This window comes from Canis aureus, chromosome X (assembly GCF_053574225.1).
Source record: "Canis aureus isolate CA01 chromosome X, VMU_Caureus_v.1.0, whole genome shotgun sequence".
Classification (NCBI taxonomy): Eukaryota; Metazoa; Chordata; class Mammalia; order Carnivora; family Canidae; genus Canis; species Canis aureus.
In genome coordinates this window covers 17,725,785-17,743,584 of record NC_135649.1, presented here as the reverse complement: position 1 = coordinate 17,743,584, position 17,800 = coordinate 17,725,785, and the positions used below count along the sequence as shown (strand labels likewise).

The window sequence follows — 17,800 nt, the reverse complement described above, 5'->3', positions numbered from 1 at the left end:
CAGCCGACCAGCAGAGCGCACGCCAGCCCAGAACTCCTGGGCTAGGGCAGTCCTCCCGCCTCTGCCCCCGGCATCTCTGCATCTCTGCCGAGCAGCTGGGACCAGACGCGCGGCCGCCACACCAGGAACGCTCAGCTGGAAGCACTAACTATCCACCACCAGCAGTGTCATCACACGGATGTGCTGATCCTCTTTGAGTCCTCCAAACCACCCCAGGAGCCGGTAGGCCCAAGGGGGAACAGTAACTTGCGCAGAGTTACACCATTAGTGGGCAGCCAGCAGAGCCAGCATGCAAACCCTTGGGATCCCAGTGGAGCGCACCCTGACGACCTCAGCAGGAACAGCGCCTCCCCGCGGAGACAGGTGCGCCCGGGGAAAACCTGCAGGATCCAAGTGGCAAAGGAAACCACAAAAGGTCACTTGCCCAAGTCAGGTCTCCCGGGACAATCAAGAATGTGAATGGGCAAGTAAGAGTCCATGGGCTCTCAGTCTTTCAGGCCAACCCAGACCAGATAGGAGCCCGCGCTCACTCTCTCTCTGACCTAGTCCCTCGCCCCCAAGCTCTGCCTAGACTCTGCGAGAGGCACAGCTTCCTCGCAGCTCTGCAGAAGCAGCTTCTGCATGCGGCTGTGGATCTCCTGGGCCAGGAGGGCCAGGAACTGCTCGGATGCCAAGGGACCTAGGACCCGTTCCAGGGTGCGCATCTCAGGCCGAAGCCTTTGACCGCTAGCAAAGCTCCAGGAGCTGCCTATGGTTTCCTGGGGCCCAGTGGCAGAAGCCACAAGGGCAGGCGAGAGGCCACCAGGCTGCGCCTTCAGGGTGGGGTGGGCTGTGGTGGGCTGTGGTGGGGTAGGGTCAGCTCCTGGCGGCAGGCACAGCAACTCCAGGGCTGTTACACTCAGGAGGCTTTGGCTCCTAGGAGCCTGGGCTGGACGCCAGGGTCAGGTTCCTAGGCCTTGTGACCCTGAAACCAGCTGTGACCACCATCCAAGGTGCCGGACGCCCCGGGTGGACGACATTAAACAGCAGGTGCATGACCACCGTGCCCCGGGCTCCCAGTCCATCAGCCTGAGTCCAGCCCCAGCAGAACTGTGTCCAGGGCTGTGGCCTCTGTGGATTCTGGGTGGTGGGGTTCCTGCACACTCTCCACCTGCTTCTGTGCGGGGTTGGGAGGCACAATCGCAGGTGGCTGTCTCCTCTCTGTCCAGGCCCACGCATGACTTGGTCCTGTTCCCAACACGGACATAGCAGCAGGCCTAAAGTCTGGCATCCGAACACCAAGGGTGCCAGCTGGGGAGCAAGGTTTGCATGATGTGGCCTCAGTGACAGCATCGCCTCTGGCCTGGCGCCAGCTCAGCCAGGGAGGAAAATGTGACCCCATTGGAGGGCTTGGCCCGTGAGGGATCATTTGGAAGACAAGAGGCAGGGCGGGGGGGAGAACCCCAACACCCCCCAACACCCAGGAGCCCTCTTCTAGTGGCCAGGGCTGAGAGAAGCACACTGGGTAGGGAGATCAAAGCTCAGGTGTTGAACGGAAAAAACTAGAAAGGTACCTGAAGGTCACTGGTACCCGCCAGACCGAGACCAGAGTCATAAGCCCAGGAAAGCTTATGAAAATGCGAATTGTCCAGCTCAGGCGAGATGCTGTGCATCGGGGTGTCAGGGTGTCGGCAAGGGGCCCAGAGATGTGCAGTGTTACGTGCAGGGCCTCCCAGGAAATTCTCTCTGCACTGAGAGGTTTGAGATTCAGTGACCCAGTTGAAGGGGATCCCCACCCCTCCGGTTCCTCTGGGGTGGATGAGAGAGAAGCCTCGGTAGGATCAGGAACAAGGGACGTCCCACCCAAGCCCCTGGGCTTTGGAAGCGCTTCTGACCGGAAAAGGGAAAGCTTCCAAAGTGGCAGGAGGCCCCTAGGAGGCCAAGGAAGTGGCGGCCACTCCCACGTCAGCATGCTCTGCGGCCCAGACAGCGGGACGAGAGTTTCTGGGCCTGCCGGGAAATGTAGTCTACAGGGCGGGCGCGCGCCTGCGTTCTGCGCAGCTGCCCCGGGGAGCCTGGGAGAGCCGTGGGCGCCGAGGCGGTGAGTCCCTGAGCGGCCAGAGGGCGTGGCCGTCCCTGGGGCGCGGGCGCGGGCGCGGGCGGCGGGGCTCCCATCCCGCTAGGGCTACGCCAACTGGCCGCCACCAGCCCTGACCTGGCGGCGGGCGCGTGGACGAAGGACACGCGGCGGGCCCCTGTCCGGCCCGGGTCGCCGCCGCCGCTCCCTGCGACCCGGTCGGGCCTTCCCGCGGTTGTCCGGGGTCCTGAGCGCCCGTCAGGACGCTGGGACATCCTGGTGGGGAGTGCGCTGGGGCCGCACCCACGCCCCAGGCAGCCGATTTGTAACCGGCTTTTAGAAGTTCCCGCGACGTGTCGCCCTAGCCTTTCTGCAAGTGCCCGCTTTGCATGCACCCTGGTTATCCGTGGGCCGTGAGAGCGCGGGCTCGCTCAGGCGGCTTTGGAGAGAAGCTGTGAGCGCAGGGGTGCAGTGAGGTTGCTCTGCGGGAGGGCGGATGGAGGGACCGCGGGACAATCAGGGCCCTAGTGGACGTGCTGGAGGGTTGGGGCCCGTGTGTGGAGGGCTGCCAGCTCTGAGGCCCAGCACAGTCAGGGCGGGTCCACAGCCCAAGGCAGCCCGCTTCCTGGATGCCTTCCAGCGGGGAGGGTTCAGTGCCTGGGGGTAGGGGGGACGGGGGAAGCTTTCTAGGAATGAGTCTTTGGGAGCAATAAATTGGCTTGAGCGGTTCTCCTGTGCCAGGCCACGCAGCTGCAGTTCACTTCCATGCAGTTGAATCTACTACTACAGGAAAGCTTTATGAAATCAATTCTATGATTATTTCCCTATTACAGACAGAAGCACTGGATGTCAGGGTCACAAAGCCAGCAGGTTATCATATGTGGATGGATCTGCTGCTAAAGTACAGGTTAGCATGGAGTTAAAGTATATAGGGTCACAATGTACATTTGGGATGACTAAGTAGGAAGATCATGAGTATTTCTTGTGCTACTGCAGGGAAGAGGACAGGTACATGAGGCATCTGGGCAAATATGTAGAGAGAGGATCCATAGCATAGGGTGAGTAGTGGTGTTGAGATCTGCATTTGACCTCATCTGTGACCTCAGAGATTGCACTAAGAACATTTTGATAGTTTTAGACATGACCGTTGCAGAGATCTGTTCATTTTAGCCTCGTCACCATAACCCTCTGGCATATACTGTGTGACCTGGGACAAGTTATTCAGTGCTTCTGAGCCACAAATCTCAGTCCCCTCCTCTGTACTCAGGGCATAATACTAGCCCCCACCTCCTAGATTTGGGTGACGGCTATGGGACCTGACCTATGCAGGAGGCTTAGAGCAGTACCTGGACACAGCAGGAGGAACATGAAGTGTCCTTCATTCTTCACCCAGAAAAGATGGCCGGTAGCCCACGCTGTTGTGGTGTATTTTTCTCCAGAGGAAGCCCCGCGTGCCCTACCAGGAGGAGGTTCAGGCTGATGCTGGCTGAAGTACACACCCCTTGAGTAGAGAGGAATGAAGGCTTGTGGATTTGCAGCCTATGGAGGCATGGCTGCAGCTAATATATCTGCATCTGAAGGTGACCGAGGGTCACTCAGAGTCACTTGGACTTTTAGGGTTGTTAGCCAGTGCTCCTTCCCCCATTTCTTTTGTGGCCTGTGTATATTCAGAAACACAAGACAGCTTGTATTAGACTGGGGCTGGGGTTATAGGCCAGCACATCTGTGGATCAATGGAATTCTGGAGCCAAACTGTCCAGTAGAACTGTCTACAATGAAATCTATGCAGCACTTGAAATGTGCTCCATAGATTTGAATGAGAAACTGAATGTGTAATTGCAATGAATTTAAACTGAAACTGCCACATGGGACTTCTTGCTACCATATTGTGTAGCAGAATTTTAGAGGGTCCATATTTGGTCTAGAACATTTTGTAAATTTTTGGAAAATAGATGCGGATTTAGGTGTGTATGTGTATTTTTCTAGGAAGTGATTCCATGGCCTTCATTAAATTCTCAAAATCACCAAAGAAGATTAAGTTCTGCTGCTTTAGGGCTTGGTGGAAAGTAAGCAAGTTAGGGGAAGTAAGTATATCCTCTGGTAACAACTGCTGTTCCTTCTTTCTTGCTTTGCCCTGTCCTTAGCTGTGGGTAGCTCCCCTTGACGCCTGCACAAAGAAACCTATTGGAATCTGAGACTTCTAGCCCCAGAGAAATTGCACACCGCCAGAACAGGGCGATGGCTGTGGCCCTGGGTTGTGCAATCCAGGCCTCCTTGAATCAGGGCTCCGTGTTTCAAGACTATGATGCTGACTGTGAAGTCTTCCGCCAGCGCTTCAGGCAGTTCCAGTACAAAGAAGCAGCCGGGCCTCATGAAGCTTTCAACAAACTCTGGGAGCTTTGTTGTCAATGGCTGAAGCCAAAGATGCGTTCTAAGGAGCAAATATTGGAGCTGCTAGTGTTGGAGCAGTTCCTAACCATCCTGCCCACGGAGATAGAGACCTGGGTGAGGGAACATTGTCCAGAGAATAGAGAAAGAGTTGTGTCACTGATAGAAGACTTACAGAGAGAACTTGAGATACCAGAGCAGCAGGTGAGAAAAGAGTTTGGGATCATGGTAATTAGACAAAGAGAAATAGCAGAGACATCTGATCCTAGATCAGACATTTCATTTTGAGCCCCATGCTTTCCTAGAAGTGGTTTTCATTTTTCTCTTCTGCTGTAATTAGCATATATGGCTCAGTGATTCTCAACTATTAAACCCAACTCGTATTCTATAACAAATATTTGGTACTGCCTCTTCTATCCTGAAATGAAATTTATGTGTAATATAACCAATTTACATATACAAAATAAAAAACATTACTGTAAGGGTTCTGTGATCCATGGGCCAAATGCAGCTTATGGCCTGTTTTATGCAGCCATTATCTAATAATGCTTATTTATTATCTTTGTAAAGAGTTGTTAATACAAGAACTGTATGCAGTAGACCAACATGCCCCACAAAGCGTAAATTATTTATTATCTGACTTCCTATAAGAAAATGTTGCCAATCCGAGTCAAGTGGAGCCTAGAAAGGATATAAAGGAAAGTGAACGTAGTTTGTCATAATCAAATAAGCATATGAACACACACGTTGGGGCTTGACTACACTGGAAAACCTCATGAGGTTGTTGATGCCCCCATCTATGCACAGACTTACTGTGAAGGCAACAGCCACCAGCACTGCTGGTCCTGTAATTTTCCCAAATGGCAACAAGTTAGTAAATCTGAACAATAAGTGATAGAGTGGTTGTTTGGTTTCCAAACTAGGGCTTTCCTGGGAGATTTAAATCATGCTAAATTATGCAAAAATATTTTGTGCTTATCTGTACAACAGAGTGAGGTGCTTGACAGGTTCTTTTTACCTAGATGGAAGTTTGAGGGGCAAGTACAAAGTTGGTAGGGACTTGAAACATTTTAGCACTATGAATGATTGATACATACTCCCATCTCCACCTGCTAACTTCTTTCTTTTTTTAGAAGATTTTATTTATTTATTTGAGAGAGAGAGAGGGAGAGAGAACTCGAGCAGGGAGAAGAGAGAGAAGCAGGCTCCCCATTGAGCGGGGAGCGTGACGTCGGGCTCAATCCCAGGGCTCCAGGATCATGACCTGAGCCGAAGGCAGATGCTTAATAGACTGAGCCACCCAGGCACCTCTTCACCTGCTGAATTCTGATAGCTGCCTGTCATCATGCCACATCACCCTTTGGTGGCAGCGCACCGCCTCCTGCTCAGAGGCACCTGGCACAGGGCAGAACCTTTGGCAAAAGGGAGAAAGGGCTTCTAGTTGGGCCTTAGGAACCCAGGATTGCGTGTTGATGCGTCTGTGCAGTTAGCCTGCCGGATCTAGAGTTTTCCCAATTTCCCTGCCTCCCCTTCCCAGGATAGAATGACTTTATGGTTTTCCCTTCCTTTCTCTGTCTTCTGGGTTTGGCTTGCTATATAAGATTTTACCTGCCTGTAGCCCAATTGTGCACTGCCCAGTGTGGTGTGTGGTAGCCACCAGCCAAGTGTGGCTCTTGGGCACTAGAAATGTAGCTAGTCCAAATTGAGATGTGCTGTAAGTATAAAACAGTCATCACATTCAGAAGACTGAGTATGAACGATGAAGTAGGCGAAATATCTCATTAATACTTATTTATATTGATTACACTCTAAAATTGTGGTGCTTTAGCTATATTGGGTGAAATAGTGCATGTCATTAAGATTGACTTAACCTATTCTTTTTCTGTATGGGTACTGGAAACTTAACATGACATGGCTGGCTCACATTGTTGCTACTGGGCAGTGCTGGTCTAGACTCGAGATTGATGGGTTCTGCCGTTTTCCCCAGATCGATAGGCAGGAAATGCTCTTGGAGGAGCTGGCACCAGTGGGAACGGCACATGTAGCGCCCAACATCCACCTGGAGTCACCCTCACTGCAAGTGATGGGACCTGCCCCAGAAGCCCCAGTGGCAGAGGCCTGGATCCCACAGGCGGGGCTGCAGGAGTTGGACTATGGTGCCGCTGAGGATTGCCAGCCCTTCCTGGACCCTGGTAAGGCAAGGGTATGAGTTCCCTTTTGTGGTTTGTATGTTGAGAGCTCCAGAGCTCCCTGGGTTTGGGGTCGTGTTAGAAACGTTGGTCACTGGATGGAAAGGAGTGCTGTGGTGAAGAGCAGGAGGAGGGATACCTTTCTGGGAACAGTTAGGAACAAAGCTCGGGACAGCAGATGGGATTCAGAACCCCTTAAGCTATGACCCTGCTCAGGAAGCCTATTTTCCTCTTTTCATTTTTTTTATTTTTGTAAAATACACATAACATGAGGTTTAGAATTTAATCATTTTTAAAAAGATTTTATTTATTTATTTATTAGAGAGAGAGCATAAGCAGGGGAGGAGCAGAGGGAGAAGCCGACTCTTCACTGTGCAGAGAGCCCAAAGCAAGGCTCGATCTTGGGACTCCAGGATCATGACCTTAGCTGAAGGCAGACTCTTCATTGACTGAGCCCCCCAGGTGCCCCAACATCTTAATCATTTTGACCTGTATAGTTCAATGGCATTGACTACATTCATAATGTGACACCATTCCTACCATCCATTTCCATATCTATTTTCATTTTGTAAACTGAAACCCCATGCTCATTTAAACAAGAACTTTCCATCTCCCTAGCCCCTGGAGACTACCATTCAACTTTCTGTCTCTATAAATTGGACTCCTCTATGTACCTCATGTAAATGGAATCATACAGTATTTGTTGTTTTGTGACTGGCTTATTACACTTAGGAGAATGTCCTTAAGGTTTTTCCATTTGTAGTGTGTGTCAGTATTTCTATCCAACTAAAGGCTAACTAATATGCCAACGTATGTATTACCAAATTTGGCTTATCTGTTTTACCTTAACATATGCTTGGTTTGCTTCTATGTTTTAGTGATTGTAAGTAATATTTGTATGAACACAGAGGTGCAGATATCTTTTTGAGACCCCACTTTTACTTTTTTTGGGCCATATAAGCAGAGGTGGAATTGCTGAATCATATGGTAATTCTATTTTTTTAATTGAGGAACAGCCACGCTGGTTTCCACAGGAACTGTACCATTTTACATGCCCACCAACAATGTATAACTTTTCCAGTTTCTCCACATTCACTAACACTTGTTACTTTCTCTTTTGTGATAGTAGCATTCCTAATAGGCATGAGGTGGCATCTCACAGTAGTTTGGATTTGCATTTCCCAAATGATTAATATTGAACATGTGCTTATTGGCCTTTTGGATATCATCTTTGGAGAATGTCTGTTTACATCCTTTACACATTTCAAAATTCAGGTTGCTTTTTGTCTTTGGATTTTAGAGTTCTCTATATATGATTGGCAAATATTTTCCCATTTGTGGGTTGCCTTTTTACTCTCTTTAAGCTGCCTTTTAATGGATAAATTTTAAATTTTTTTCATGAAGTACTCTGTATCCATTTTTTTGTTGTTGTTGCCTATACTTTAGGTGTCACATCCAAGAAATCATTGACAAATCCAATGTCAAGATGCTTTTCCTCTGAGAGTTTTTTTTAAGATTTTATTTATTTATTCATGAGAGACATAGAGAGAGAGAGGCAAAGACATAGGCAGAGGGAGAAGCACGCTCCCTGCAAGGAGCGTGTTGTGGGACTTGATCCCAGACCTGGGAGCATGCCCTGAGCAGAAGGCAGATGCTAAACCGCTGAGTCACCCAGACATCCCTCCTCTGAGAGTTTTATAATTTTAGGTCTTTGATCCATTCTGTGTTAATTTTTGCATGCACTGTGATGTAAGGTTCTAACTTCATTCATTTGCATATGCATAATCCACTTTTTCCAGCACCATTTGTTGAAAAGAGTATTGTTTTTCCATTGAATGACCTTGGTATCATGGTTAACAATCATTTCACTATATATATGAAAGTTTACTTATGGGCTATGTATTCTATGCCATTGGTCTATATATACTTGTCTTTATGCCAGTACCGAACTATTTTGATTACTGTTACTTTTTAGTAAGTTTTAAAATCAGGAAGTGTGAGACCTCTAGCTTTTCTCTTCCTTTCCAAGATTTTTTTTTTTTTTTGTCTATTTGGGTAACCCTGGAGATTATATATGAATTTTAGGTATGGATTTTTCTATTAATTTTTTTTAGAGAGCAAGCAAGTGTTGGGGGCAGAGGGAGAAGGAGAGAGAATTATAGGCAGGCTCCATGCCCAGAGCAGAGCCTGATGTGGGGCTTGATCTCACAACCTTGAGATCATGACCTGAGCAGAAATTAAGAGTTGGACACTTAACTGACTGAGCCAGCTGGTTGCCCCAGGGATTTTCTGTTCATGAAAAAAGTATCATTGGGGTTTTTTTTTTAATTTTTATTTATTTATGATAGTCAGAGAGAGAGAGAGAGAGAGAGGCAGAGACACAGAGGGAGAAGCAGGCTCCATGCACCGGGAGCCCGATGTGGGATTCGATCCCGGGTCTCCAGGATCGCGCCCTGGGCCAAAGGCAGGCGCCAAACAGCTGCGCCACCCAGGGATCCCGTATCATTGGGGTTTTGACAGAGATTGTATTGAATCTGTAGATCACTTTTGGTAGTATTGACATCTTAACAATATCAAGTCTTCTAATCCATGAACATGGGATGTGTATTCCTATATTTATATCTTCTTTAATTTCTTTTGCCGATGTCTTGTAATTTTTATTTTAAGTCTTTCACGTACTTATTTAATTCCTAATTATTTTATTTTTTTTCAATGTTATTGTAAGTGGAATTGTTTTCATAGTTTCCAGAATTGTTCATTGTTAGTGTATAGAAATGGAACTAAGTTTTGCATGTTCACTTTGCATCCTGGTACTTTGCTGAATTCATTTATGAATTCTATCATTTTGTTAGCGGAGTCTTCAAGGTTTCTACATATTAGGTCATCTAATCTGCTAATAGAGATCACTTTACTTCATCCTTTTCAATTTGGATGCCATTTATTTCTTTTTCTTGCCTAATCGCTCTGACTAGGACTTCCAGTACTGTGTTGAATAGAGTGGGCAAATAGGCATCCTTGCCTTCTACCTAACCTTAGAGGAAAAGCTTTCAGTCTTTCACCGTTGAGTATGAAGTTCCCTCTGAGTTTTTCATATATGGCTTTTGTTATGTGGAGGTAATTTCCTTCTGTTCTATTTTGTTTTTTTTTTTTTTTTTAATTTTTATTTATTTATGATAGTCACACACACAGAGAGAGAGAGAGAGAGAGAGGCAGAGACACAGGCAGAGGGAGAAGCAGGCTCCATGCACCGGGAGCCCGACGTGGGACTCGATCCCGGGTCCCCAGGATCGCGCCCTGGGCCAAAGGCAGGCGCCAAACCGCTGCGCCACCCAGGGATCCCCTGTTCTATTTTGTTGAGTGTTCTTTTATCATGAAAATGTGTTGAATTTTGCTTTTTCCACATCATTTGAGATTATACTGTTTTTTTTCCCTCATTCTGTTAATGTAGCATATTACATTGACTGATTTTCATATGTTGAAAAATCTTTGCATTCCAGGATCATATATCACATGACTAGGGGTGGTAGAAGGGGAGGAGGGCGGAGGGGTGGGAGTGAATGGGTGACGGGCACTGGGGGTTATTCTGTATGTTGGTAAATTGAACACCAATAAAAAATAAATTAAAAAAAATATCACATGATCATGGTGTATTATCCATTTAATATGCTGCTGAATTCAATTTGCCAATATCTTGTTCAAGTTTATTTTTCTATCAGTGTTCATAAGGGAATCGGTATGTAGTTTTTCTTATAATGTCTTTTCTGGCTTTGGTATCAGGGTAATGTTGGCCTCAGAGAATGAGTTAGGAAGTGTCTCCTTCCCTTCATTTTTTTTTTTTTGGAAAAGTTTGAGAATGATTTGTATTAGTTCTTCTTTATATGTTTGATAGAATCTACCAGTGAAGCCATCAGGCTTTTCTTTGTCAGGAGATTTTTGATTGCTGCTTCAATCTCCTTACTGGTTAGAGGGCTATTCGGGTTTTTCTATTTCTTTATGTTTTAGTCTTGGTAAGTTTTATGTTTCTGGAAATTTATCTCTTTCATCTAGGTTATCCAATTTGTTTGTGTACAATTGTTCATAGTACTTTTAAAATTATTTTATCTATGTAGACGCACTGATAATATCACCACTTTAATTTTTTAAAATCTTTATTTAAATTCAATGCAGATAATAACATATACTGTATTATTAGTTTCAGAAGTAGAATTTAATGATTCATCAGTTGTAAATAACACTCGGTGCTCATTTCATCATGTGCCCTCCTTCATATGTCACCAAGTTGTCCCTACCCCCTCCCCTGCTCCCCTCCACCAACACTCTGTTTCTTAGAGTTCAATGTCTCTTATGGTTTGCCTCCCTCTCGATTTTCATCTTATTTGTCCTCTTTAATTTTAACAATTTGAGCCTTCTTTCTCTTTTTCTTAGTTCATCTATTTAAAGGTTTGTCAAGTTGATTAATTAAAAAAAAACAAGTTTTGGTTTCACTGATTTTTCCCTATTATCTTTCTAGTCTTTATTTTGTTTATCTCTGCCTATTCTTTTTTGTTTCCTCCCTTCTACTAGCTTTGGGTTTAGTTTTTCTTCTTTTCTCATTTCTTAAATTGTAAAGTTTTGTTATTGTTTTGGGATTATTTTTGTTTACTAATGGAAGTGCTTATAGCTATAAATTATCTACTTAGCGCTGCATTCATTGTATCTCTAAGTTTTGGTGTTGTGTTTTCATTTTTGTTTATATCTAAGTATTTTGTAACTTTCTTTGTGATTTGTTCTTGCCATCCATTGGTTATTTAAGAGGTTTTATTCAATTTTCACAAATTTGTCAGTTTTCCAGTTTTCCTTCTCTTGTTTCTAACTTCATCCCACCATGGTTGGAATAAGTACTTTGAATGATATATATGTTTTTAAATATATTGGAACTAACTTGTGGCCTAACATATGGTCTGTATCCCATAGACTATCTCATGTACACTTGAGAAGAATCTGATATTTTTATTCTTAGTGGGTGTTAAGTGGCATCTAATGGAAGTTTTCATTTACATTTCTTTAAAGGCTAATGGTGTTAGTCTTTATTTAGTCAATAAGCCAATCTTTTCATTGGCTTATTGGTCATTTGTATATCTTCATACAATGATATGGAGAAATGCCTATTTAGGTTTTTTCCTATTTTAAAATTGGATTATATGTATTACTATTATTGAGTTGTGGATGATCTTGGTATATTCTAGATAAAAATTTGTTACTAGATATATGACTTGTAAAAATACTTTCATGTTCTGTGGTTTGTCTTTTCACTTCCTTTTTTTTTAAAGATTTTATTTATTTGAGAGAGAGTGAGGGAAGGAAAGCACAAGCAGGGGTAGAGGGAGAAGGAGAAGCAGATTTCCTTGCTGACTGAGCAGAGAGCTCGGTCTGGGGCTCGATCCCCAAACCCTAGGATCATAACCTGAGTCAAAGGCAGAACTTTAACCAACTGAGCTACTCAGGCACTCCTAGATACCTTTTCTTTCTTTCTTTCTTTCTTTCTTTCTTTCTTTCTTTCTTTCTTTCTTTCTTCTTCTTCTTCTTCTTCTTCTTCTTCTTCTTTTTCTTTCTTTCTTTCTTTCTTTCTTTCTTTCTTTCTTTCTTTCTTTCTTTCTTCTTTCCTTTCTTTCCTTTCTTTCCTTTTTTTTCCTTCCTCTCTCTCTCTCTCTCTTTATGTCTTGCTAATATTGCTAATATTATTTTAGTAAGGCTAATATTTAAGAAAATAATGTGACCCTTTAAATAGCGTCCTACATTTAGATTTAAAATCAGCAATTTCCATCCCACACTTTACTGAAGACCACTATACTTTGCTAGAGCTGAGGAAAGCTAGGAGGGGTCGTGGAAAGAGAATGCATGCCACACCAGCTCTCAGTGGAGAGAGGGATGGTAGGACACAGGGGATAGTAGTGAAGAATCTTGTCTAGTTGTTCTTTGTTTTTTAGAGAGGGAGAGAGAGAATCTTAACCAAGCTCCACACTCAGTGCAGAGTGCAATGTGGGGCTCGATCTCACACCTGAGGTCATGACCTGAGCTGAAATCAAGAGTCGAGTGCTTGACCAGCTGAGCCCCCTGTGCACCCCGTTGTCCTGGTTGTTCTTAGATTGACAATGAGAAACACTTTGAGAGTTTGGGTTAATTTCAAGAGAGTCCACTTCTAGATTTGGCTTGAAACAAACACTGCTTTTGCTTGTTGCCAATTTCATCATTTTCCATTTTAATGTGAAAATCTCAATGGAAATTATTCTAGTATACAGTTTCATAACCCATGCTTTTAGCTCTCTCTTCATTTGGTGCTCAGTAGCAGCATTTCTCAGTTAATATGCCAAAACTTTATGAAGATTTACTTCCTATTTTGGCTCTAACCTGAATAATCAAACATTGAAATAGATACAGAGATCATTTAGTGCATTGATTTCTTTTTTTTAAGATTTTATTTACTTATTCATGAGAGACACAGAGAGAGAGGCAGAGACATAGGCAGAGGCAGAAGCAGGCTCCCTGAGGGGAGTCTGATGTGGGACTCAGTCCCAGGACCCCAAGATCATGACCTGAGCAGAAGGGAGAGGCTCAGTCACTCAGCCACCCAGGTGCCCCTAGTGCATTGATTTCAACACAGAATAGATTCACTCTCCTTCCATAGATTCAAGGAGAGTATCCTTGAATTTCATGTTTTATTCTTATCTTTAAAAAATAGACTCTCGTAAGAGGTCCGGGTGGAGTAGTTCTGATTAGGGAGGAAGTAGATATTAGGCAGCCACATGTCCAATATATCATCAGGGAAAAACCTTGATGATGTCATCTATTCTTCTCATCTTTCTTGTGGCTAGGATATCCAATACCAAAGCTTGACGTGAGCTTTCCATTGGAGCCTCGGGAAGAGGTGTGGGTGAAGGAACTACAAGATTCCAAAGAAATGAAGCAGTTACTTGATTCCAAGATTGGTAAGTAATTGTTTACTGATACCACAGAGAAAAGAAAAGAAAAATTCAACCTGATCAGGATAAAGAGTTTGGGATTCTCCTTGGGAATTTCTGTATTCCTACTGGTGCCTAAATACAACTCTTCACTTTAGCTCATGGTTTTTTTTTTTTTTTTTAATGTGGGACACAGTGATAGCAGCCATTTCTGTTTCTTCCCTCAGGTTTTGAGATTGGGATAGAAAACGAAGAAGATACTTCAAAACAGAAAAAACTGGAGAACATGTATCCATTCATTGTCACTCTAGAGGGGAATGCTCTCCACGGTCCCATTTTGCAAAAGGACTATGTACAGTTAGAAAATCAATGGGAGAGCCCCCCAGAGGATTTGCAGGCAGATTTAACAAAACTGATAGATCCCCAGAACCCCCCTGCTGGAGAGAAGCCTGAGAATCCCAACGTGGAAGAACCTCTCAACCCCAGGCCCCAGAAGAAAAAGAGTCCAGGAGAAAAACCTCATCGATGCCCTCAGTGTGGAAAATGTTTCGCTCGGAAGTCACAACTTACAGGGCACCAGAGAATTCATTCAGGGGAGGAACCTCATAAGTGTCCCGAGTGTGGAAAAAGATTCCTTCGTAGTTCAGACCTTTATAGACACCAACGGCTGCACACAGGGGAGAGGCCCTATGAATGCACTGTGTGTAAGAAGCGATTCACTCGGCGCTCACACCTCATAGGGCACCAGAGAACCCATTCTGAAGAAGAGACTTACAAATGCCTTGAGTGTGGGAAAAGCTTTTGTCATGGATCAAGTCTCAAAAGACATCTGAAAACTCATTCTGGGGAAAAACCTCACCGATGTCACAGTTGTGGTAAAAGTTTTAGTAGACTGACAGCTCTGACTTTACATCAGAGAACTCACACAGAAGAGAGACCTTTTAAATGCAATTATTGTGGGAAAAGCTTTAGACAGAGACCAAGCCTTGTTATTCATTTAAGAATTCATACAGGGGAAAAGCCATACAAGTGCAGTCATTGTTCTAAAAGCTTCAGGCAGAGGGCAGGCCTTATTATGCACCAAGTCACTCACTTTAGAGGACTTCTTTAAGGATTATCCAAGGAAACAGGCTTCTGCAGAAATTGATGCTAACTAAAAAAACAAAAAATCTTAACCTACAGCAGCCTGTTTGTCTTCGCAGAATCTTTTCATTTGAACTTATGAGAACAGGTTTTAAAAACGATTTTAAAACCCTATCTTCCAAAGTATATGAATTCTAGAGTGTCTGTCTACTCTTGCAATGTTCTCAGATTTGATCTTTTCCTGTCTCTGATATTTTTCTCATTACAGTGAAATGTTTTGTGTCCCAGGCCAAACCTATCATAGATATAAAGCATATCATTGATGACAATCCTTTTCAGGGTAGGGTTAATATGATGAATAATCATGTCTATCAACATATCCACTATAGCAGCACTGTAATTATTCTGCTGTCATTATTAAAAGTGATTATATTAGTTCAAAGCTTTGTGTCCTACGTAGCAAGGAAGGAGACAGTGTATTTTGTCAAATAATAAAAATGTGTCAGGAACACATTTGCCTGGTAAGAACTGGGTTATTTCCACTGAAAGTTTTTTATGTTTAAGGAAATTAAGATTTTAACCTTTACTAATGAATTGTATGGAGTTTGTTAGTCTGTGTAGTTGGTGGTCTAGGCTGATGCTGCTTAGATCTGAGTACTAATTTGATGATTTATTTTGTTCACAGAACAAGTAAGCTCTTTGTGGAAGAATCCATTTGACAGTTGATGTCATACAAGTAGAATCAGATTTAATTTAGATTGACTGAGGAACCAGCATCTGTTGCTTTTTACTCTCCTTTGGTTTTCATCCCTGTGTCTCTCAGTGCTTTTAAGACTTTCCCCATTCTTTACTTCAGTGTCCCCCTAACTATGTGTTGTAGAGCCCTTAGTTCTACAAGAAATTTTACAGATGACTTAGGGAATCCTTGCTGTCTTCACTTTCTAGATTCAGAGTGCACATCAGCATGTAAGAATCTCTGAGAGACCCTCCAGTAAAGGTGGAAAAAAAGCACCTCTTTTGGCTCAATGTTTTGCCTACCTAGTTGACCCCAGAACCCTTTCTCATGTACACTCACTAATAACCCACGGAAGTGGTATTCTGCAAATATTCCTTGGAATACCTTATCTTTAACAAATGTATCTATAGCTATCAATATAATCTTCTTGCTCCCAAGCCTAGTTATCTCCAGTTGTTTCAAGGGTGTTATGAAAAATTTTCTACATATATACCTTTTTTATTTAATACACAGACACATCAATTTGTGGAGATGAGCATCACTAATTGAGATAATTTATATGTCACTCGGTGATTCTCAGCCTCTTTGAATTTTACTTATAATCACACACACTTATTGCTACTTATATAAACATTCTCATGTAATCGTGGTCATGACTCAAAGTCCCATAGCAAGGGAAGAACTCTGTCAGTTATAACTGTTAACACCTGAAAATATTCATTCAGCCTAGTTCCTTGTTATAAAATACAAGAGGTAGGACATTCAAGCATTTTCCCTTTATGAAGATACCAGTCATTCTTTCCCCAAACTAGAATTAGGAAGATTATATATATATTATATAATATATATATTTTCTATTCCATTGAAGTTCTTGTAAGTGATATTGAATATAAATATTTCGAGGGCAACTATGTGCCCACCTAGTCCTGTTCTAGGCTTAATGGAAATCAGTAAAGACATTAATCCATGAGTCAGGTTCATAAGGAGTTTATAATTGTTAGTTAAACAAGAGTTGGGAAACACATGGAGAACCATGCAAGAGAGTTTGGAATTAGTGCCAAATCATATCAAGTGCTAGAGCCAGGGTGTGTCCTTAATTCTCGTCATCCGGGTCCCTGTATGATGCTGCTATAAGTGTGGGGTTAAAGTTGAGATCCCAGTAGCAATAAACATGTAACATGGGAGGAGTCTGAATGTAGAGATGAACAATACAGAATGTAATGGCTTCTCTTTTCTCTCTTGTGGACTTGCATATAAACCAGGACAGTGCCTTAGAATGAATGTGCCCAACTGCTCTGTATCTATGCAATATTTTAATAAAGTGGAAATGTGTATGTTCTTCCTGCTTCAGTCACATTAATAATGGTTTGCACAACTCAGAACCACTTCTTTGAGCTGTGGCAACAAGCACCACAATTGACTCCTGCTCCCACCCAAAGTTGCAATCACTTTACTCTCTGCACCCATGGTACTGGATTTATTCATCATTTTGATAATTTAATACAGTCAGTTTTAGCTGGCAGGCTCAGTTGCCATCATAATATGAGCCACATCCTCCCTCTCATCTATAGCATAAATGTACAACTGAATTTTGCAGGATATTATCCATTTCTTTGTTCTGGTATCCGGTATATAGCAGGCACTAAGAAATATTTGTGGCATTGAATCAAGAAATATGTGAAATAGTTCTTGGAAACATATACTGGTGGATGTCCCTAGTGGATCCTAGTGGATGTGCCTAGTTATATTTCTGAATGTTTCCAAAAGGTAATGGCAAAATACAGTACCTACCTCCTAAAGCACTTATGACGGGCAAAGCCCCAGCATCCACCTCGTAAGTGCTGTGAAGGTTAAATGAAATGTGTTGTTCCGGCCTTACAAAGTGTAAACTTTCAATAAATATTCAGGATATTGCCTCTTCATTCTCTGCTTTTTAATGATAAAAAGCATTTAAGTTATGGATTTTCCTCTAAATATGGTTTTAGTCACCTTCTATAGTTGTATATATAATGTCTCTATTAGGCTTTTCTGGAGAAACAGAACTAATGGTGTGTGTGTGTGTGTGTGTGTGTGTGTGTGTGTGTGTGTAGAGAGAGAGAGAGAGAGAGAGAGAGAGAATGATTACAGGAAGTGGCTCATACAGTTGCGAAGATAAGTAGCATAACCTGCTGTCTGCTAGCTGGAGAGCCAGGATAGCTGGTGGTATATAATTCAGTTCTAGTTGGAACACAGAACTCAAGCCTGATGGCATAACTCCCAGTTCAACGTGGAAGACTTGAGAATTGAGGTAGGAGGGTTGCATGTATAAGTCCCAGAGTCTTAAAATCAGAGAACCAGGAGCTTTAATGTTCAAGATCAGGAAAGGATGGACATCCTAGCTCAAGAAGAGAGCAAGGGAGTTTGCTCTTCC

The 17,800-nt window shown here is 43.4% G+C and overlaps 1 protein-coding gene across 3 annotated transcripts; it reads left to right on the top strand.

The window, feature by feature from the left end:
- Positions 1-1,959: 1,959 nt before the first annotated feature.
- On the top strand, positions 1,960-16,729 carry ZNF449 (zinc finger protein 449). Of its 3 annotated transcripts, XM_077888704.1 has the most exons (6): positions 2,217-2,510; positions 2,890-2,963; positions 4,201-4,648; positions 6,432-6,636; positions 13,485-13,598; positions 13,799-16,729. In XM_077888704.1, the coding sequence occupies exons 3-6, from the start codon at positions 4,295-4,297 to the stop codon at positions 14,680-14,682; spliced, it is 1,557 nt and encodes a 518-aa protein (XP_077744830.1). In that variant the 5' UTR covers positions 2,217-2,510; positions 2,890-2,963; positions 4,201-4,294; the 3' UTR covers positions 14,683-16,729. The 3 variants fall into 3 exon arrangements, with proteins under 3 accessions (XP_077744829.1, XP_077744830.1, XP_077744832.1); XM_077888703.1 differs by lacking the exons at positions 2,217-2,510; positions 2,890-2,963 and adding an exon at positions 1,960-2,080; XM_077888706.1 differs by lacking the exon at positions 2,890-2,963.
- The last annotated feature ends 1,071 nt before the right edge of the window (positions 16,730-17,800 follow it).